The sequence below is a fragment of the Rhopalosiphum maidis genome, chromosome 2 (genome assembly GCF_003676215.2).
Source record: "Rhopalosiphum maidis isolate BTI-1 chromosome 2, ASM367621v3, whole genome shotgun sequence".
In the NCBI taxonomy this organism is placed as follows: Eukaryota; Metazoa; Arthropoda; class Insecta; order Hemiptera; family Aphididae; genus Rhopalosiphum; species Rhopalosiphum maidis.
In genome coordinates this window covers 24,325,027-24,348,936 of record NC_040878.1, presented here as the reverse complement: position 1 = coordinate 24,348,936, position 23,910 = coordinate 24,325,027, and the positions used below count along the sequence as shown (strand labels likewise).

General features: G+C 31.7%; 2 protein-coding genes across 5 annotated transcripts in view; one reads left to right on the top strand and one right to left on the bottom strand.

The window, feature by feature from the left end:
• Positions 1 to 346: 346 nt before the first annotated feature.
• On the top strand, positions 347 to 6,886 carry LOC113552276 (vacuolar protein-sorting-associated protein 25). Its single transcript, XM_026955075.1, has 5 exons — positions 347 to 528; positions 627 to 772; positions 5,049 to 5,136; positions 5,729 to 5,847; positions 6,559 to 6,886. Exons 1-5 carry the CDS (start codon positions 479 to 481, stop codon positions 6,672 to 6,674), a joined length of 519 nt encoding a protein of 172 aa, XP_026810876.1. The 5' UTR covers positions 347 to 478; the 3' UTR covers positions 6,675 to 6,886.
• Positions 6,887 to 7,506: 620 nt separating this feature from the next.
• Positions 7,507 to 23,910, bottom strand: part of LOC113552275 (low-density lipoprotein receptor-like) — a 77,464-nt gene continuing 61,060 nt past the window's right edge. The window contains exons 4-15 of one of the 4 annotated variants that reach the window (XM_026955072.1): positions 21,913 to 22,035; positions 21,293 to 21,519; positions 18,591 to 18,852; positions 17,685 to 17,948; positions 15,685 to 15,985; positions 15,242 to 15,460; positions 14,751 to 15,105; positions 13,689 to 13,887; positions 13,245 to 13,316; positions 8,974 to 9,092; positions 8,661 to 8,816; positions 7,509 to 8,221 (exon numbers count right to left, since the gene is read on the bottom strand). In XM_026955072.1, coding sequence (XP_026810873.1) covers positions 8,177 to 8,221; positions 8,661 to 8,816; positions 8,974 to 9,092; positions 13,245 to 13,316; positions 13,689 to 13,887; positions 14,751 to 15,105; positions 15,242 to 15,460; positions 15,685 to 15,985; positions 17,685 to 17,948; positions 18,591 to 18,852; positions 21,293 to 21,519; positions 21,913 to 22,035 — 2,342 coding nt within the window. In that variant the 3' untranslated portion in view covers positions 7,509 to 8,176. Of the gene's footprint in view, positions 8,222 to 8,448; positions 8,817 to 8,973; positions 9,093 to 13,244; positions 13,317 to 13,688; positions 13,888 to 14,750; positions 15,106 to 15,241; positions 15,461 to 15,684; positions 15,986 to 17,684; positions 17,949 to 18,590; positions 18,853 to 21,292; positions 21,520 to 21,912; positions 22,036 to 23,910 lie in introns of all 4 variants that reach the window. The other 3 variants (XR_003405169.1, XM_026955074.1, XM_026955073.1) reach the window with 3 other exon arrangements.

Sequence of the window (23,910 nt, the reverse complement as noted above, 5' to 3'; positions counted from 1 at the left end):
CAAATTAGTATTTAATAATTATTACCATGGACCATGATAATGTAATTGTTAATTATATCATGATTAATGATTATTACTTATTCGTTCGTGTGGGGCTGTAATTAAGCAGTTAGTTGTTACTAGTTACTACCACGAACTAAGATATTATATATATATATATCTATATTTATCTTAATTCGTGGATATTACTCATCTTAGTCAATGGGCATTACAATAATAATCGTCTGCTACATTATAGAGTTTTCTGTGGTTGCACTGTATTATTATCAGAGCGATAACAGTAATTTATTTTTTATTTTGTCTGATAACGATAACCGATACGACAAAATAGGAAATTTGAATTTTTATTATTTTAAACTAGGCAAATGCGACCATAGTTTTTATAATTTTTTCTATTTTTATCGACTTATTCTTTCCTCTTTTATAATTCAAAATTTGTAAATAACGATAACTATCTATATGTATAAATAACACCGACATGGGTGACATTCAATGGCCGTGGCAATACAGTTTCCCACCGTTCTTCACGTAAGTTGGGAAGGTGTCTGAAATCGACATTAATAACATTATTATAATGTTAGATATATTTGCAATTACTAATACTATTGGTCGAATACGGTTAACAGGATCCAGCCAAACGCGGAGACGAGACAGAAGCAATTAGACGCTTGGAGGACATTGGTGTTAGATTACTGTCGCACGCAGAAAGTGTCAGTTATTGATGTACGCGAAGGAGACCTATTACCAGTTTTCAACAATACTACTATATCCAGTAGGTGTAAAGTTTACTAGAATCTGTTGAACATAGTTTATGGGCTCTATAGCACTCTAGAGCCTTTTAAAATCTAGGCTCAATAGGCACTAGTATTGATAACATACTTTTTTTAAATTTACAATTAGCATTTTTCGTTGTACTAGTATCCAGTTAAATATTTGCATTCCATTATTTTGAAACATGTTACAAAAGTTAAAAAAATAGAAGTAATTTAAATGTTTCTTATTACTACAATTTTAAAGTTATATAATAAAATAGTAATCAATTATCTACATTTTTACTTTCTTTCCTTAGTTAGTTGTAATTTACAACTTTTAAGTGTTATCTTACTTTTAACAAATAGTTCTATGACTGGTATATTTCATATAGCCGGGATTAAAATATTTTATTTTTGATTAAACATGAATAAAATGTCAATATAGTCAGTATCAATGACATAATGATAGATTAGATTCATTCATATTCTGTTGGTTGCGGATGACTCTGAAGGCAATAATTTATAACTCAATAGTGATACTTTAGTGGAATAGTAATAGAAAAATAAAATTATAGTAGTAGACTGGATAATGATGTACCTATTAATGTTGTTAAGTAGTTATTTGATTATATTGAATAAAGTGCCAAAGTAATATCTGCGTTTTAATGGGCAATTCAGATTTCAGTTGATAATATAATACATATATAATATAATATAATATATATAGATGGTATTTTTCAATAATTATTAATTTCCGCCAATGTACATATATACATACACAATTATATTATTCAACCAAGTTCAATGTCAAAATTTCCAGGTGCAGTCTTTTCTAAAATATATTCGGGGTTTTAATTAAAACAATAAAACAAGTTCCAATATATTTTGTGTAATCGATTTCACCTAGAGTAAACAAATATAAATAAATAAATATATAAAACTTGTTTTCTGTTTGTGTATAAATTAATAACAAAACAATTACCTTTTTTTATGATTGAAATACTTATTTTATTGAATAAATAAGAAAATGTTGTATATTATAACTTATAATGTCGCAGGTCAAATACAAATTTAAATGTTTGGTGTAAATACCTACATGACTATATTGTGAGTCTATGGGCTATAAATTTATATTATTATATACATCATAGGTATTATGCAGGCGTAAACGCAGGAAAAAGTTTCGGTGAGGGGAGGGATCGAAATATATTCATAAATATACTAGTTATTTGTAGGACAGGTTATTAATTTTTGTTATTTCTAGGAGAGGGGGGCAGTTAAACACCCAAAACCCCCCTGTGTTCGCGTCTGGTATTATGTTATGTGCATAATTTATAATTTCAACTTCATCTGTTAATTCATTTACTTTACAATATTGTGTCAACAATAATAGTAGTCAGTAGAAGAATTTAAAATGAAATAAAACATTTTTCTGGTTTAAAAATATTTACTTTAAGGTCGTTCTTAATAATACCAATGCCCCTTTTCAATGAAATTTGTATGAAATGCGGAAATAGTTGGGATTGAAACGTTATTAAATTATTTCAAACAGGTTCTGCGCGTCGTATATTGGCGATGTTAAACTAAAATAAATATATCGTAGACTTAAAGTAGTTTGCTCTTTTATGTAGGTACGAGGTACCTAACAGGTATATAATACATTAATTCGTACATTTATAAATATATAATAGAAAAATATAAGAGCGGCTCTCGCTTGTTTTTAATTATAATTCATAAAATAATTAACATAACTTACATACAAATCATTATACGAATTCGTTAAATAATCATCAGTTATCCACATTAGTCCATTAATATACTCATATGTACTTATTTAATGTACAATGTACATATTTTTTCAATCGGAGTTTTTGCAAAAAGTTATGTCTTTATTTTTATGAAGAATATAAGTAATGAGTAATAACTATTAACTATTTGAAGTGCGAATAGTGCGATTAATTTTTGTATGTTAATATATTATCTTTTCTTATATTATTAATTTTCGTTACACGTTAAACTGTATTTGACTGTCAATGCCAAATTATTTGGTATTTAGGTATTACATTGGTAGGTACGCTTAAAAACGATAAATCATATTTACCTGTGTATTGCATAGTATAGCTTTCGTCTCGTAGTTCTACATCATTTTTAAATGCTGTAAACTTTTAGCCAACTCTGTTTCAACATTTACATTACGTTTTTAACTATAAACTGCAATGTGTTCTAAAAGTGTTGTACATATACTAAAGAAAAATATTATCTATAGTATAATGTATTTTGTAATACACAAAAAACATGATTTATTTTATATATTATCACGTGTTTATTTAAAACTTTTATGTATAAAAATAAAAGGAAATTAAAATTTACTTGTAATTGAGCCTGATCGGTGTTATTACTATCGTTCATAAAAAAAAGAAAAAATTCTTTTCGCATAATCGAATATATTTTTATTATTATAATATTATGCTTTAATAAATTTATATTTGTGTTTATATACATACAGTCCGCTTTTCCGTGAAATATTATTATTATTATTATTTATATACAATATACATATTATAAAGCGTTTAAATATAATTAAAATCATTGGTTGCTCTTTGCATTATGCAATAAACTTTGTTGACTCAATTTTGAATTTTGCAATATGTACTATTTGTCAAGTTAGTGTTGCATCAAACTAATAGCTAAATGTATATATATTTTTTTAGTAAACTATTTCATTGTATTTAAATTTAAACTAAACTTGCTTATAGAAATAAATATAGTTTAATAAAATCTCTAGACATTTATACACATACAACTTAATATCTAAGTTAATGGTTTATGTTAAAATAAATAAAATATACAATTTTTTTTTCATAAATATAATAGGTTATTAAAAGATTGTGTTTACATAAAATATAATAACTTATTAAATAGTATATAGGCAATCTTTTAAATATTAATATTATTTTATTATTTCAGTAATTAGTTCGGTTGATCAAAAATATACATCTATAATTTATTATAATTTTAAAAATATTTGGAAATATTATAGATAGTAAGCAAAAAAAAATAATAATTTCATACTAAATAATAATATAAAATTATTAAATTGTAAACTTTAAAAAAGTATGAAGGGAAAATTTCCAAATTTCCACTCTATATACTTATATATTGATGACGAAAAACTAGAATAAAATTTTTTAAATATTTTAGTATTGTTTCTAATTGTATAATATTTATAACTAGGTACCCGTCCGAATGAGTCGTATTACTAACAAACCCCGGCCGTGTACGGTGTAGGTACCTCATTAAAATGTGACAAAAGTAATATTATACGTCAGTAACGCCCATAATATTCTTTAAGATAAATTACAGGTCTTTTATTTTGTCTTGGCTGGTTATTACAATGAATTTCTTTAATACTTAACTCTAATAACGTAAATAATTGATATAGTCGTGTACTGTGTATTTTCTGCATGGATATTAAATATTTTATCCTTGTAATAATTATCGTAAACATTTAAAAAAAAATATGTTGTACAGTGGTCGTCGTTTATAGTGATCACATTCGTTCAAGTGTACTTTGATCACTATAACCGGAAATCACTATAAGCAGCGACTCGAAAAACAAGTAGAAAATAACGTAAAAATAATTAAATATTAAAATTATACATTTATGTATTATTATTTTTTATTTATTTTATTTATTATAATTTTAATTTTTTAAACACTTTATAAATAACATTAAATAGACTTTGCAACATGTAAAAATACATATACGTGATTTATCAAACTTAGGTTTTTTCAAAAAAGTCGGTAATGTGCCCTAGTTTTTTTTATATGTAAACAATCTTATTGTGCTCCAATTTGTTCAACGTAGCAAAGTAGTCGGTTTCAAATATGTACGAATGTACGATATGAAGTATCGCTCATTACGTGGGTTACATTAGATAAGATTAGCTCGATTAAAGTTCACGATTAAGATAATTGTCATTCGTAATCGTTTTCCCTATACACAAAAAGAGGTGATATTATTGTAAATTATATTTATATTTTATATTTCTGATCACAATAACCGAAAACCTGAACACTGTAAGTGACGAAAAATGCACCGTTTCTGGCATTTTTGATCACTATAAGCGGCTGATTCTTATAACCAGTGAACACTATAAGCGGCGACCACTGTATTTTAAAATAAAAATTATCAAACTGTCTCATCTCATAGAGTTGTAATTATAATGAGTAGTGGCGTAATGTAGTACACAGTAAAATATAAAATATTAATAAAAAAATATTTTTCGTTTTCAGGAAAACTGTCATCCGAAGCGATCATGACGGTTTTAGGAGTTTTACAGAAGACGGGAAATGCCGAACCGCTTGACAAGTCTAAAACAAGGTACACTGACACTGATTCTTATATTACACAGCGCGGTGATATATATGTACTTACAAACATTTAGAATGAGATTTTGGTTTTTTTCAACCACGAGTCAGTATAATATATGAAAAACTTACTTACTTACTATCCATTTCGGTCATTCCTAGTCCGTATTGGTGTATGTTAATTTACTGTTTTATATTGCTATCATATCCACACATGGGAGGACATTTCCATATTATTCTATGATAGATATCTATACTACATGCTGTGTGTCGAGAAAGTTTGACTAAAATAAAATTCCAAATGATATTTTCGAGAATTCGAGCGTTATAGGCTAGTGTTTGGCCGGTCTCTAAATGCCAACTCGGGTCTTTGCACGAAATTCTTTAAAATTCCAAATCATCTTGACATGATTACACGCATTGGAATTTCACGCGCATAGCAATACAAATGCTTGCTGTTTAGACTTTTAGAGCTGTAAATTATTTATTGAGTCTTGCTTTATATAACTATCAAACGTATTCGCATATTAAATTATACTTCTGGTGTTCTGGAGTGTAGTAACGTAAATACGCTGTTTGTTTAAAATAAAACATATCATTTTTAGGTGGAATATTTATTGGCACACGTTGGACGAATGGGCGTCGATAGTGTACAAATGGGCTCAGGACAATGCCATGCTCAATACGGTGTGTACGTTCTACGAGATAGCCAGCGACAGTGGCGGTAATATAGTTTAAACTTTTTTTTTAGTCGTGTATGGTGGTAGGATACGCTGTATTTTCAAATATGTTTCAAATGAAACATAACTTAACCATTTATAAATTTACGACTGAAATCATTTTCATATATTTATATATGAGTTTGTTTACGACCAGTCACGACCCATAGATTGGAAATCACTGTATTATATAATAAACAATATAGGTACAATAATACAACATACGCTCAGTTTAAAACGTGTGTACGTAACTATGTCCTAGGATATACGCAGACACGTAAATAGTTGCTTATTTTTTTGTAATTAGAGAGATTAACTTTCTTTAGAATAGTTGAGGCTTAAAAAAATTTTTTTTTATTAATTATTAGTTATTACAATACGATCTTTGGGGGGGGGGGCGATCGCTCCTATCATTCCCCTAAATTATGTGCCTGTATATACCAGAATGACTAAATATATGAAAATATATAGTATGCAGTGGCAAAACGAACTTAAATGTCTCGCAAGCACACGTAATATTTACCTGCAAGTAAGCACCTGCTTATAGACAGTAAATTAGACATGTTAGCGGTCTAAAAAAATCACGGGAAGCAATCTATAACCCGATCACGATTATCGCCTCCGTTTTGTCACTGAATGTAGTGTTGTGTAACTTGCATGCGTGTTTATCAAAGTACTATTATTATTAATATTTTTTTTTTTTTTTTTGAGTATAGATTTGAATGGTATTGACGATGCTGTACTGACCAAAGCGTTGCGGGTGTTGGAGCGACGTCAACAGGCAGAAATACTTACGCTGGACGGAGGATCGGGTGTGAAATTTTTCTCGTAGACGTGGAACTCATTCTGTACCAGCTACGAGGAGCTACTTCATACCTCGTATACAATACCTAAAAAAAATTTGGCGTATTTGTGTGCTCACTGTTCAACCGTATCATACGTATAACGTATGAGGTGAAACATATTACACTTTATAGATATGATATGTACAATATTAATAAGATATAAGACCATAATGTATATCGATCATGTTTATTTAATTTTTTTTTTGTTTATCCATCGATTAAAAAAAAAAAAAAAAATTAACAAACCACTTTTCACTATATGTTTGAGTTTACAAAATGGGACTCACTAATATTTATATTATATAATTTTATAATAATTAATAAATTTAAATATAATTAAAAACAAAAAAATCACAGTTATAAATAATATAAACTATATATTTATCTAACGCAATGTTACACATACATAATATATATGTTTTATCATATTTTTACAACCTCGATGACTAATAAATGTTAATAGGTCTTCCTTCACAACATCGTTTTGTAAACCGAGACATGAGTGTGTGTTTGTGTACATCTTCGTTAGAAGAATGTGCGTTTTATTTTAGCGAAAAACAATATACAGTTTTCGAATGAAATAAATCCAATACGCTTATCACTATTTGCTAAGCTTATAACTGATCCCTTTATATGTACATTTATAATAAATTATTTTTTTTATATAATATCCAATTAAAAACACGATTTGTTTGATATATAATAAGACGTTAAGCTTAAAAAATATCTTCAATATATAACGGAACTATAATATATATAATTAAATATTATTAGCTGCTAAATTGACTACTCGACAGTAATGGCGCTAATATATATATATATATAATATATATTTATTTATACACATACATATATTGTAAATTCCTTATAATTACAATAATTATTTTATATTACTTTTCCAAACAAACCAGAAGGGACAACAAATTTACTGATTAAAATAATTGAACAACGAGCGAACTGATGCAGATCAAAGGATTTCTACTTTTGAGCAACAAACAATAATAAATTAAAAAAAAAAAAAAACTCAATTCATAAATTTTGGCACTTACACCTCAGTCGTTAAAGGCAAACCGCATAGCTTAAATAAAATATTATTTTTTTCTTTTTTTTACACAAACATTAATAATATAACTTAAAAAAAAATATACAATAGGAACTGTTTCGTTTAAATATTGGCGTGAGGAATAATTATTATATTATTATATGTATACGAAAAACGCTGGGAAGACTTTGAACAAAGTTATACAACATGAAATTAATAATAATAATAATATTAAAAGAAAGAAAAAATACGGAGAAGAAATAAGTCGTTCGGTAAGTTGAACACTATTTGAGCGCATTTGCGCATGAAATTGGTAACTCGCCAGATATTTCGTTGTGGGCTGGGCACAAATTGCGCTCCGTCGTGAACAACGCGATTTGTAATTTGTTTATTTTTATTTTTTCATTGACTAGTGTTGTGTGCAGAGAAACTAAAACGGTCTATACTTTAGACGTACTCGTTCGTGCCAGGACGAGTCAACGGCTCTTCGGCCTGAAAAAAAAAAAAATTAATCAAATAAACATTGCGTAATTACGTATGATAAACACCATCCCACGCGTGTCGCTTATATTATGTAAATATAAAATTGCACGTGTGGTAAATGTTACTAGTTTATTATTACTACTACTACTACTACTACTACTAGTATAACATGAATGAATATGACGTCGTACTCTCATAACATCATATTTTAATATAATATTGATCGGTGGACTTACCGAGTTGTCGTTAAAGAACTAACACGCAGCGTGTAAAAATGCAAAAAAATTAAGAGCAGAAAAGATCGAATATAGCTTAACGGTGTTGCATCGACGATAATATGCATATAAATATGGGTACTTGTGGTTGTCGGGGGGAGGGGCGGATGGGCCATGGTGATGAGTGGGGAGAGGGTGTTTCAGGGTCTTTAAATGATAACGTTGAAGTTTACCTCCTCGCCGACAGATGTGGGGTATACCCTCGCCGGTTGATACTGACTCTTCTCCAGCGTGAACTGGTCTTCGGTTGTTTTCCTGTAGATCGGGTTGTCGAAGTTCATGCTGGTCACGTTGCGATGCAAGTAGTGCCGGTACAACAGGAAAGCGCCCTGGAATATATAAAAAATAATGATCGATTGTTAGAGGCGCTCATGGCGTGATGACCGTGTAGCGCGTCGTAGGTACACCGCGGTATCTGTACATAGCCAGGCCACTGCGATATACCTAACGGCCCGAGGGGGTCGGACGGAATGCGGGTTCACTCACCAGGGCTGCGAGAGTGATCAATAGCGAGCCGGAGAATATTATTATGGCGGCTATGAGTCCGCTGTCCTCTGGTTCGGGGTGGTCGTTGACGTTTACTTCCGTCATCGTTCTGTTCGTATCTGCAACGAGAGCGGACGGGCGTTATAACGTATCGCCAATGGACGTGCGGGGAATTGCGAACAACATGATCGTATTATAATATATGTTTATACAGCTATAGAATGAAGTCGGTCAATATATCGTACAATATATTATTATGACCAGCACCGCCACCAAAAGAAAAACATAAATAGTAATAAAAATAATACATAATATTATATAGTGCACTAAAGCAGCCGATGACGACGGACACGTATAGGTAGGTAATACGCAGTATCAATAATAATAGACCGAAGAAAAATAAAACGTATCGTGTCTATTGGTAATTATTGGTATAGAAAAATAAAACAATATGTTTTATAAGACAGTATAACAACAATATAATACGCATAAAATATAGGTACAACGAACGAATGCACTGGAGGTGAGAAATCTCATCTGGTCAGCATTATAGAACTCGTAGGAGGTTTCCGATGACCGGTTGCGCGCTTTTTAGACAATATGAAAAAAAAAAAAATGTAAAAAATGCCTTTCCAGAAAGCGCGGGCAGAGCGTCTTCTATTATAACACGCAATATATTTATACGTATTATAATATATACGATGTACGTAGGTACAGCCGACGATGACGAAAAGCCGTTCATAGAGGATCACGAGACTCTTTATCTACAAAGCACTTACCGGGTTTTTTGTTAAGTGTTTTCGGCCGCAAACAGTGGAAACGACTGGTATATACTAATGTAAAAACTATATATATATAACACCTAATACACAGTAGCAAATATGTTATGGAAGTTATTATGTATTACTATTAATATTGTTGTCGTTATTACACGTGTTTCACTCAAAAACCAAACAAAATAGATCTCCCGACAGATATTATAATATTATATTGTTACGGTGACTTTGTTATGCACATTACACTACGACTGTCGGACGAGAAGAATACACTGACTGCGGGCGAGGCGCGCGTGTATATAATGCGTAGGTATATATGCACAATAATATTAATAATATCATAATACTATACTGCACACGAGCGCGCAGCGTCGGCTCCGTCAAGGACTCCTGTGCGAGCGATTCGATTTTATTATTTTACTTCCCGATGCGGATTCCAAGGGCATTTACTACATAACAGTCTCTCTCACCGGTCTCCGCAGTTATGCGGATCTCTCCGAACAGGCAACGTACGTATTATACCTATTACGAATAAATTATACAGTCGCGATGATAGTCGCGCGCACAAATATATACGTAAATATTAAAATACATACTACTATTATAGGTATCTATATAATATCATTATTATACACGACTGCTGTCAATATACGACGTTTTTTTAACTATACGTTTATAATATATATATTATACGCGTATCGCTATTAGCTTTATCGATGAACCGCCACCTGCAGAAGATACGCGTATAGTATATATATATAATGATATAATATGATATTTGTCTACCGTGTAATTATCAAACAAATTATAAGCCATAATATTATTGTGTCGCATACCGCAGATATACTACTACTTTTGTGTCTTCTGAGAGCGACGAGAGTGCGCAACTCGCGGAGAAATGACGTCGCACCCGACTCGTTGGGTTTCTATTTCGGTACAATGCGTGCAATGTGTGTGCATGTATACATATATAGGTACTGTGCGTGCTCATGCATTTTCAGAAGTGCGTACTAGGGCCTATGACGTGTATTGTGTTATTGTTATTTTTAAAAATGCAAATTATTTATATATAATATAAGATATACAGGACGGAACGCCGAACGTCGCCAGATTAGATACTCAGATGACTCCCGCCGAATACTGCAGTGACTTTATAGTACAGAGAAAATCTTATTTGAACCATAAGCAAAAATAAAAATAATAAAAATTTACTTTGATATAAGGTATTTATTATAATACGTGTAAAACATAATTTATACATTTATATAGTGGATTGAGTTATAAAGTCGACTGTTGACTTATTATTGAGTATTATTTAAGTTTTAAAGTTTGACTGTACCGTACTGTCAAGTCCTAATATGTAACATGTATGCGGTAAATACGTATAACTAAATACACGTATTTAGTGCGTTATTACAGCCGTGTGTATGTTAATTTCGTCCTTGCTGATGCTGGTTCAATAGTATGCATTACGCGTCGCAGAGTTTATAAATTGTAATGATAATATTATATTATATTAAAACGTGTGCGCGGAACTGAGAGATATTTCGCGGTCCATACATTTTATATTGTTGAATTATATAGCGCATATACAGTCAGCGAAATTTTTTTTTCAACAGAATTTCATAAATCACTGTATCCGCCTGTGTCTTAAACTTTATCTTTCCAGCTATATGACACTCGATCCTAAATGGTTTATTGTTTTTACCGGTCGCCGAGCAGACGAAACCAATACGGTACTATCCAATTTGAAGTTTGATTCACAAAGGAATATTGTAAACGAGTTCTTTATGGCTTATGGTTGATGTTTTATTTTATCCTATATTCATTCGAAAGAATGCGAATGCATATTTTATATTTGGGCATCACTGGGTTCTTGATTTAAAAGTTGAAATAAATTCTTTTTAAATTGTGGCAAGGCATATTATTATAACAGCATACGTGATTTCTAGTTAAAAAGCTAGTCAGTCGCAAAGAGAAAAAAATTTCTATGCTAATAACATGTAAATTATTGAACAATAAATCATTCCGATGGAATTCACTTATTTAACATTCTAAATTGTAATATATTACTGCATAATAAGTATACTTTTTAAATATTTCAAAGTTATTTTTTCTGAAGCTCAAAGTTTTAAGTTTTAAGTGAATTCTTCAAATATGAAAATAATATAGTGACTCTTTTATTTTAAAGGAAAATTAAAATGACCCTCGAAGTGATGAAAATAAATAAAGTTTAACGGTGAGCGAGATCAAGAGATCTTAACACGCATTTATTACTTTCTTGCGACCTCGGGAAGTTTTCTGATTGTTCGGGATGGTGTGAGCTGAAAGAGAGCTATCCTTCGAAACTCATAAAACAAAACCCACAGTGATATTGCCGCATATTGATCAGTATAATAATATAATATAGTAGTCTGCAGTTATTACTGTCACGTACTTGGTTTGAAGGAAAATATAAAGTTTTATTTTTCAAAATTGCATTGATGTGGCAAACTTTAAGCAGCTACAGAAAAGCGTACACAAAACACTGTCGACCGTTCAATTCCCGATTTAAAATGTATTGAGACAATCCAAACCCATCGGCGTGGCGCGTTGTTATAAATATAAATAATATAATAATATATACACGAATTTATTCCGATTCACGGTTTTCCTCAACACCATCGGTTTAGTTTTAACCGGATAGTAAACACATTATAGGTAATAAAAATGTAATATTTTTAAGTGGTTAACGAGAAAAACGACGTTTTACCCGTTTATTAGAATATATTATAGAGACAGGCGAAGAGAACACAAAAATGTACAAGGTATAACCAACCACCGCAAGCGTGTGTATATTATAACGCATAATATGAATATATACATTTTATATAATTTTGGAATGGGCAAATAAAGTATTTTTAAAATATATTTTGTAAATGCACATAATACATTTGAAGATATTAAAGATACATTTACTAAATCAAAAACGTAAATTTTTCTTTTTTTCAATTGTTTACTATACCCAATATGAACTATTATATTATTTTTTAAGACTATACACGTGGTATATCATAAAAATAAATACAACGTTTTCTCAGTAGCTATTATGGTACATTTTGTTATTAATTACATCAGTGAATAAGAAATATGTTTTATGTGCGACTGCAACAGAGAAATTGAATTTGTTTTATATTATTATCTATATAATAGGTACGAGTAATAAAAACCTTTTATAATATTTTATGTGGTTAGATCAAAGGCTGCAACAATTTAGTACGTATTTAATTTTTTTTGATTATAATATGTATATATTTAGTATTTTAGACACATAGAATGTATTTATTGTGTACTTGGGGTATGAATAGCAAAATACTTTGCCCATTCCTGTAGTATAATATATATATATACACATATTGCATTATGATATTATGTAGAAGTTTTGCACAGAAGAAAGAAGATATACAATAATATGTACACAGGTTTTCGTCCACGGATATTGATATATGTACTCACTTAACAGCGTAATATTGACTTTTTTATAATGTCTGTGTTTCGTGTGTTTGGATAAAACCGTTTTGTTCTTAACTGTAAAATTATTCAACCAAAAAAACAAAAGACGATGAAAAACAAAAACAAAAAAATAAAAACGATCAAAAAAAAAAAAAAACGTAATTCTAACTAATAATAATAATTATCATCACAGCAATGTCCACTCGGAAGAAAAATCAATCAATCAATCAAATACTATAATATTAGTGTTACAAAAATATATAAATAAAAATATTATAATATGGTTGAAAAAAAAACAATATTACCGTTACCGCGCACGCTCTTGGCGGGCGCAAAACTGCGTGTACGAAGCGACGAACATTTTAAGTGTCGCGATAGTAGTACAAATTATAATACCTATTGTGTATATATCGAACAAAATTATGTAATAGCAGTTACGACGCTTACCTTCTTCGGCGCACATCAGACCGTCGGACATCAGCATCAGACCGTTGGGACAAGAGCACGAGATTTTCGGCGACTTGCTGTTGATTTGCGGTGCCGGCAGGCACAGATGAGAACAGTGGCCGTTGACGGCGGCGCAGTGGTTAACGCCGTCCGGTTGCCTGTACGGGTGATAGACGTGCACCACCATTGGGTTCTGAGTCTGAAACGACATTGTAACGTTGCTGTATTATAATACATATAAATTGACATCGTTTTGACTAAGGTCGCCGCGCGATCGTATGATATGAACGAAATTTGAGATCGGTATTTGTAGGACAGGAGTATACCCCGAGACCGTTAGGTGGTCGTTGCGACACATATTATAAAATATAATATCACCGATACGAAAAGGAAAACGTGTAAGAGAGAAAGTCAGGTATCAGCCCACTACACTCCACACCCTAGATATTCGTTACGACGAGGTGAGATGTTCGCCTTTGACGACTATATTGAATTCGCTACGTTGTCGTTTTTAATAATAATTTTAAAACGAAACGATAAATTTTAATGTATATAGATACTAGCGTTCTCGTGCACTTAGTGTACCCGTTCAGAATGCATTCGTATTAAATTTGCTTGTATAATGCTAACATTTAGCGTAACAAGTGTGTATAAATAATATATTTGGTTTTCTGACTTGGTGTGTAGATGATATTTCCGATATATAAACTTTACATAGCTATCCCGCCTGACGTCGCCCGTGAAAATGTTTTTGATATTTTAAAGTTGCATTTTTTAAAAAATATTTTTTTTTTCATTCGGGCGGCCCGTGTCAGACTAAATAATTTTTTAAAAGTAATCTTCTAAGTTTTTATCGATTATCCAATATGTTTTTGTAAACTTTATAATTCTTTTTTATAATAAGAGGGGTATAGAATATGGATGTATAAATCGTTTTCTGAGCTTACACGGGAGCAAATAACAGCAGTCGAGCTCGTGCACTTCGTCACGTATTAAAATTACGCCTCTTATGTGGTTCAAACTTGGTTTAATTGGTTATATACAATATAAAGATTACATTACCATGTGCAGGGCGGTGACCGTGGTGATGTTGGAACCGTTAAACTTGTTAGCCTTGATTATCGCCTTTTGGTTCCAGTCGGACCAATACAGCGAGTCCTCGAACGTGGATATGCTGAACGGGTGCGGTAGCCAAGTGGTGCTGAACAAGACCAAACGCCTTTGGCTGCCGTCAAAGTTGCACGACGATATGGTGTGCAGCTTGGCGTCCACCCAGTACAGCCGGCCGGACACCAGGTCCAGGGTAATGCCGTTTGGCCATTTCACGTCAAACGAGGCGATCACCTCGCGGTGCGTGCCGTCCATTCCGGCCCGTTCAATTTTTGCGTTGCTGCCCCAATCGCTCCAGTACAGCCACCTACCGCAATGAACGCGTTTGTTGCGCATTAATAATATATTATCAGTCGTCGTGGTGTGACGGAAAAATGGGCGGCGTTTGCGTTTTGTTTAAATGGGGGGGGGGGGGTAGAGATAGCGTTGTCTGTGTAAATTACCCGTTGAGTGGATCTACGGCTATAGACCTGGGCTCCTTCAGTTCCGACCTGAAAAGCGTCTTTTGCATGTTGCCCTCGAAGTTGGCCAATTCGATCGAATCCCTGTCCGCGTTCGTCCAGTAGATGTGCCCGTAAATCCAGTCCACGGCTAAACCGTCGGCTGATGACAAGCCGCTTTCCACAACGATCGATCGTTCTCGACCTTCGTCGATCGGCGCTCTGCGAAGAACAATAAAAATAAAATCCACACGTCGACGACCGAAACAAATCAATTGTTTATTACAATATACACTATGGATTTTGAAGTGACATAGCCACCGGCCGATCGAAGTACCAAAATCGGTAGACAGTTTTATTTATACCAGTGTTTTTATAATTGACGTTTTGAAAACAAGCGTAAGAATATTGCGGAAGTATGGCCATGTTATAATATTATCACTTACTTGTAAATTTTCTTTTCGGATACGTCTCCCCAGAATATCATCCCGGTGCGGAATACAAAATCGATGGCGGTGGCAGATTTCGTGCTGTTGATTATGGCGGACATCTCGTGATGATCTAACGATATTTTCCGTATATTGTGTTGCATGGAGAATAAGAGGGACGCGTGTCCTTCCATCGCCTTGCATCTAGTGTGATCTTGGGGGTCCCGCAGGTATCCCGGCTCGCATTCGCATTTGTACGTACCCTTTTCGTTGATGCATATTTGTGAACAACTGCCTTCGATCTCGCATTCGTTCACGTCTAAAATTTTAATATTGCACGATTAATGACCATAATCATGTCGGGGACACTGCAGTAAGTAGATTTATTGGTTTGATATAAAAATATTTAGTGTTACACACACTGAGTTTCAAAATATGTTCCTGTAGGTTAATAAATTATGTGTACAGGTTCAACTTTACCATCCTGATATTATGAATATTTTATCGGATCTATAAACCCCGGTATCATCATAATATTGTATGTGGTTATTATTTTTGCTTTTACAGTATGAGACCGTGGTCTGAAAATTTAATTTATTATAATGAATTCCGATTTTTTCATTTTTTGCATATTCGAGACAAGACTTAATGACTAATATTATGAATATATATTATTTCACGTCACGCAAATGGATTTACAAAAATAGAGATAACCCAGTTTCCCTTGATGTTCAAATAAATATCTCGGACACGTAAAAATAAAGTAGAGTCTGTAAAAATCCAACCAACATTTAACGGGAGTTGTCAGCGTTATCATTTCCAGCACATAACGAGTTTGGGCGAAACCAGAAATTATGTATAGGTTAGATAGGTATTTATAGTTTTTTGTTATATTTGTGTTCTTATCAATTGGATATAATTTTTTTATTTACACGAATCAATACGAACCAATATGATGACTATATGGGTCCTATACGTGTATCATTATCGACTCCCAGTGCCGCCATAAAAATATTAAGGCATCAGTGTATAATATAAATACCTTAGTGTTATAAATTATATTCATCTATTTAAATTTGTATACAATTTGATTTTTATCAGACTACTTTTCTCGTACAAATTTACAATACGTATATTCAATACATATTCATAATATTTCATAGGTGATCATGTTGCAGCTAGTATAACTGTTAGGAACTATTTACTTTTAAAATATACGATTTTTTAAAGCGTTATAATTCTAAAAATATTATATTAAAAAAAAATTGTATAAGATAAATCATCACCTACTGAATCAAATCACGACAAATGTGAATGACACATTTATTAGATAAATGTAAGTAGAACAATAATTATAATATTATTATCATAGTATGTACATCGATAATCGTTCTAATTACTTTTGGTTTCGTCGAATCTTATTGTATTTAAAATTATAAAACCGGTGTAATTAACAATGAGTTTTCATCGCTTGTTTTTTACTTAAGATTTCGCTTTAGAAAACCATACGTGATAGAAAACGGAAATTGTGAAACATATTTAAATAAACGAGACTGTTCAAAATTGAAATTAATTTAAACTGCAACATCGATATAATACGATAATCGGTGACATATCAGACGCCGTTTTTGAAGGCCAGCGACTATAATCATTAACCGATCATACATGGCTTAGGCTTATTGCGTATATAGCAGATTTCTGACGGCGCAGCATCGTAAGAAATTGACGTTAAACACCGAATAATCACGTATTCGGGGGGAGACCACCTGTCGATTAGCTCTAAACCCAAGTCGAGGGGGGGGGAAATAAATAGGTAGGGATAAGTACTGTGCAAAATATCAGATGAGCGTTTATAATTAAATTATACCACACTCGAGGTATACATAAGCCGACGATTAGACCCGAGGGTTGAACTTGTACATTATACTATAGGACGACGTCGACAATGATGATATTATTAATAATAATAATAATAATAATAATAATAATAATAATAAAAAGAAAATTACGATACAAACCGTCACATGTGTTGTTGTTGATGAGCTTGTAGCCGGGCTTGCAGGCGCAGCGGAACGTGTGTGGTAAATCGATACAGAGCTGCGAACAGCCTCCGTTGTTGATCAAACATTCGTTCACGTTGCACGCTTCCTGTTCCTCGTCCTCGAACCCGGGACAGTCCATGTTCTTATCGCACACTTTCTCCAAGGGTATGCATATGCCGCCCGTCTCGTCGTTGCCGCAATCGAACTCCGTGAACGGGTCGCATTTGTGCACTGGTTCTTCTGATAACGAACACGGTTGATTAAGCAATTTTATAAACTAAGTTTTTCATAACGAATAATTATATATCGCGGCCCTTAATCAGTGTGATTTAAGGTGATTGCATCAGTTCAATCACTTTAAGAACAATTTTGGTGCATTAATTTCGGGGTCAATGATAACAAAGAAATTAGCGATTATATATCAACAACCCGAGTTCTCAAATTAATTTTAAAATGGAATAAGTTAATTAAAAACTAATTTTAAGTCTTGTTATAAATGTGTATTAGATTATATGTTTTTTCGTCCGATTCGGCGGTATCTATAATATAATATATTTGTACGAAATACGATATCGTTTTCAGAACGATCCGAACGTTTCATTTAAAGCATATCCGCCGAATCCGGCCGAGATCTTTGTATGATAATATTGCATGTGTAGTAGTTGTTTGTTGATATTCGTTTCGTTTATTCCGAACAGAAGATCGCAAATAAATAAATAATAACATCGTCGTGTGTGCATTACCATATACATGCAATAATGGTAAAGAAATGCTTTAACCGACAGCCGCTCACGAACGCCGGTCGCGCGCGAAACACTGATATTAAACCGGTATGGCGGTGCGATTTAAATAGTATATGATTATAACGTGCGGCGGACTCACTGCAATTTTCTTCGTCGCTACCGTCGGCGCAGTCGGGCGTACCGGAACAGTGGAGGAATCCGGGAATGCACGTGTTGTCCCGGCAACGGAACTGGTCGGACCGACAAGTGGTGTTGTGGCATCGGTGCGGCGCTTCGTCCGATCCGTCGGCGCAGTCCACGCTGCCGTCGCACACCCACGACTGTATGACGCAGTGGCTGTGGTCGTCGCACTCGAACTCGGAAGAACGGCACTGCGACACTCTGGTAGTTTCCGCACAACCCTGTGCGTGTAAAGTATATTATAATATAATGTATAAATCAGAACCGATCGCGACAAGACGCTGTGCATCGTAATCTGTGGTATATCATCGGTATTATAGTTTGTTATATACGCGCCAATACACTCGATCAGAACCCGACGTGGTCGCTGCGCGGGGGGAGTAGTTCATGGGTAAGACAAATTCAAATTAATCTTAAATAGGATTGCAGAAGCAAAAAACATTGTTTGAAAACATTTCAAAGTTGCTTTGAACCTCGAATCCGAATTGGATCGATAAACGTATATGTATATATAAATACTCGTATGTATATATTGTTCAATGTTTAAACGTTATTCCCAGAGATTAAATAAATTCACCCCCCACTCCAACACTGCAGCTTACATTTAAATAAATATTTTTTTGGTCGACGAATGTTTACTTAAAAGTATTGAATTAAATACCAATTATTTTGTCCAAAGTTCGTCAAAATTTAACTTACCAATATTTCTAAATAAAAAATTGAAAATCATAATTAATTAAAGATTATTATAATTTACATAAAAATTTATAATTTATTTAAGTTATTTAAGTTATTATATAAATTATTTATTGATAATCATAGAACATTTTTTATTGAATTGTATTCGCAATCTATTTCAATGGTTCGCTATACACATAACTATGTATATATATAAATAAAATACATACGTATAAACTATGTTAAGACAAATGATTTATTTGGTTAAACTAAACCATATAGAAAGACACAAATTTTTGAAGTCTTACATTATTTATTTTTAAAATTACGAGTTAAAACAAGAAACACGGAAGAACTCAAAGGTTTTTCGAATTATTATTAAAGATGTTGCGAATGTTGTGTATAAAAATATTATTATGATTTATGATAATGTATAATTACTATAAATATTAAATATTTATCACGGCAATAATATTTCGTGGTTAAAATAATCTAATTTTATTCTATGCTGTTTGTATCTACACCGTAGTCGCGAGAGAAGTGCAATAACTTTTTGGTATTTCATATTTTTTCATAGGATTTCAACTATCGGTAATATGCGTATATTATAATATTTATTGTAGGATACCGAATGATGCATCCACGACACTGGTGTAGCGAATTAGCCTATCCAGAACACCGTTTTACCACGATGGTTACGTATTTTTGAAATTTATACGAACGTACTTACAATATTTAAACAGCATATTCTATTATATCATTAAACGTTTTGCAAATCAAAATTTTTGTCATCATGATAGGTGTAAATTATTACGTGATGAACAATGAAGGAACAATGATGTCAAATACTCGTCATACAGCCGTAATATAATTTACTAAATATGTGATTTTAGTCAATAGTTGTTATGTGAACTACTTGCCATTCCATTTCTCGTGTACAAAACGCGAAATGTCTTTATTAATACGAACCGTTTATAGAAATAATTATTGCACGATCTTTGAAATTTGAACTCTCGCATTCACGCTCATTAGAACTTATGCATACATCAAAAGAAAAGAGCCTACTCCAAGTCTCAATGATTTCAAATATGATGAGAACTTGGGCGTTGAATTCTTTGAACTTGCGGTCGGAAATCATTATAACGAAAATGTAAAAATCCTAAATGTATACGTAGAATTTTCATAATGTTAATAAACACTCAAATAAGCATAACAATTGCGTTCACTTTTGCTGATATAGTATATAATTTCCTATTTTCCTTTATAATATGTATATGAGTATAGCTGGTCGTAATATTCACGAAAAAATTGTTTTTAGGCTTTAAAAATAACAATGAATACAAATTATTAATTTTGATACATCATAATAATTGTTGTTTTCCGTTGTAATAAATATTAAAACGGATTCCTGTGTCACTTAATATTTTTTTACAGTTTTTGAAGCCACTCACAATAATAGATAGGAAAAAAATAAAATGAAAAATGAAAATGTATAAATTATTTAACGATTTCAATGAAGATAATTTTTATGTTTATGACGATAATTATTGTTATATTTCGACGATAACAATAATAGTTTCCAAAAAAGTCAAATTCCCAAAAATAAAAAATAAATAACAAACCTATAATAATATTATATAATGATTTAGTTAATGAATATCGTGTGATTATTAAATATGTACATGTATACTCATACAGTCATATCATAGTTTCTTTGGTCCTACTAAAAGTTAAATGCACATCAAACCTTACATGTGACAAATTTATGTATCGATACGCGATAGGATGTATGAACACTATAAGATTATCGTCGTATAATAATAATATTATAAATTTTATAAATTGTTTTTATACCTCGATAACTGATAAGGTTCATGGCTCCAGAATAGCATCTAACTCACAAAACCATTAATTGTCTCGGGAAGTTTTTTTTGAGGCAACTATACAATAAATGTACTCAACAATCATCAGTTTATCACTTACGATTTCGTCAGTTTGGTCGGTACAATCGAAGTCGCCATCGCAACGCCAGTTCAACGTGATGCAAGTGTTGTCTTTGACGCACGCGAATTCGGACTCGGAACAGGTGATGTTGGGACAGTTGAGCTCATCTGTGCCGTCTTGACAATCGTCGTCTCTGTCGCACACCCAAATCTTTTGAATACACTTTCCGTTGCCACACGTAAACTCGTCGTCTCTACATGTTTCGTCTACAGTAGACAGAAATAATGTTAAAAAAACAACAACAACAACAAGCAATTAGCTACGGCGGTTATATTATACAATTCATATATATATATGTATATATTTGTAAGTAAAAAAATATATATGTGTAGGGGCTCAAAAATAATTTATTATGATATTAAATTGATAAGTAGCGGATATTAAAGTCAAAGATAATAAGAAGAAAATTGTATCCAACCGACACCAAGAAAAACCGATATTATAAAATATACGTAAGAATAATAACAAAATTAAATATAAATATGATGATACATATTAAATATGCAGTTATGATGTGATGGTATGTATAAACGAATCGTCATATTTGAAGGGAGAAGAATGGGGAAAAAAAATCAAAAAGTTATCGTGTCGTCGCTTACTGCACTCCTTCTCGTCTGAGCCATCCGAACAGTCGGGATTGCCGTCACACATCCATGTCAGCGGAATGCACTCGCCTTTGGCCTTACGGCAAGTGAATTCATCCGTGTTGCATACTCGTTTTTCTGAAATCACAACACGACAAGACGTTCGTACAGATTCATGCAAATAATGATTATGTTAAATGATGGACGCCAACGGTGATTCAATAACTACTACCATTATATGATATTATTTTCAAATGATCTACATATATCTATAATACTGTGTGTCATGCTTGTGTGAGCGTGTGTGTTATTGTGTTACTTTGAGATTTAGTGTACTGTATATAAGTGTTTTTATGAATATTCATTATATTATTAAACGAGAATGTACATGTGATGACATAAATACATTCATATGGTTCAAAACATATATGTAATATTATTTAATAAAATGATCAAATTATATATAAATATACATAAAATAACAATATGTAAGAGTTATACGATTGTGTATATTTAGTATTTCTATACAAGATATCATATATACGGCAGTCGGCCGATGTGTTTTTTAGACTTAGGGAAAAGAGACACAGTCGTAAGACCAAATCAAATTGTTTTTCATATGTAATTATACGTTCAAACATGTTCCCTCACTGTAATAAGTATTTTTTAGTACATCAGTAATATATTCTGGAAACTATCAAACAACTTAATCCGGATTCGAATTGGGATTTTCAAGAAATCAATTGATTGTGAAACGACTTATTGTATGATGTCAAATATAATTCGTATTTTCTGACCTATAGATACGTAGTAAATATAGGTATCTAAATATTTCAAACGATTTACCATCAAACAGATCTATCCACCAACAATAAACGTGGCTTTAAAACAGTGCAAACAGTCTATTTAATAATAAACCCAACAATTTTACGAATAATTTATGAAAAAACTTTTTTTTTATTATTATTAAAAATTAGTAAGAATATAATTTATATTATGTCTTAACCGCAATATATTGTTTTAAATCAAACAAAAATGACGAATATTTTCTGAGATAAATAAACTGTACATAATTTATCATCTGATTTAAAGAATAACCTGTACCTATATTATAAAAAGTAAGATCAAAGATAACAAATTAAAAAAGTTTATCGTTCACACTATTATTCCTGCATTTTATGCTTAAAAAATAATAATCATCATATTTACAACTATTAAATTAAAAAAATTAAGGCTTAATAATAAATAATAACCTTTGTTAGGTAATAAAGATTTATTATAACAGAAATTATTTGTATGAAAAATAATATGTCCTATCTATGGAATTGTATGAACGGCAAACATCGTAAAAAATTTAATTTAAAAAGCAAGTATAGTATAATAAATTCTACGCTTTTTGAGCAAATGAGAAATAATTTATTGTTTTATTTACCAGTACATGGACATATTTTTTATACTATAAATGTAGTGAATATATTTGAACTCCGTTTGTCGAGATATTGTGGTTACTTCACGTATAAGTATACAACTGTGATCGAGGAATGTGGAGGTTGGTTGTTGCAACAGCTAGGGCGCAACGCGTTTTGACTTGTGAGTACCAGCATTGGGTACGAAAAATAAAATAGTAAAATTACAGTTATTCTTTAGTTTCTGCTTACAAATATTATAAGTAAATTAAAAATACCATTTTTCCAAGTAACTAATATATAATAAATATATAAATAAATTTCAAAAAACCCTATTTTTGTGTTGTTATTTTAATAGAATTTTGATAATCATATTACTTTCTAAAATTATTATAGATGATAATTTTTTGGATGAAATTTAGGTACCTATGTAAAATAATGTATTGCATTGAGATTTAAATTAAAAAAGACGATGCTTAAATACATACATTTATATTTACAATTTAGAGCTTGAAATTTCAGTTTAGGGTCTAAGGACAAGGTACGTTAAAAATGTTTGAAATAGTTATTTATATACAAGGGCAAAATAAATTTGATATAATTTAAT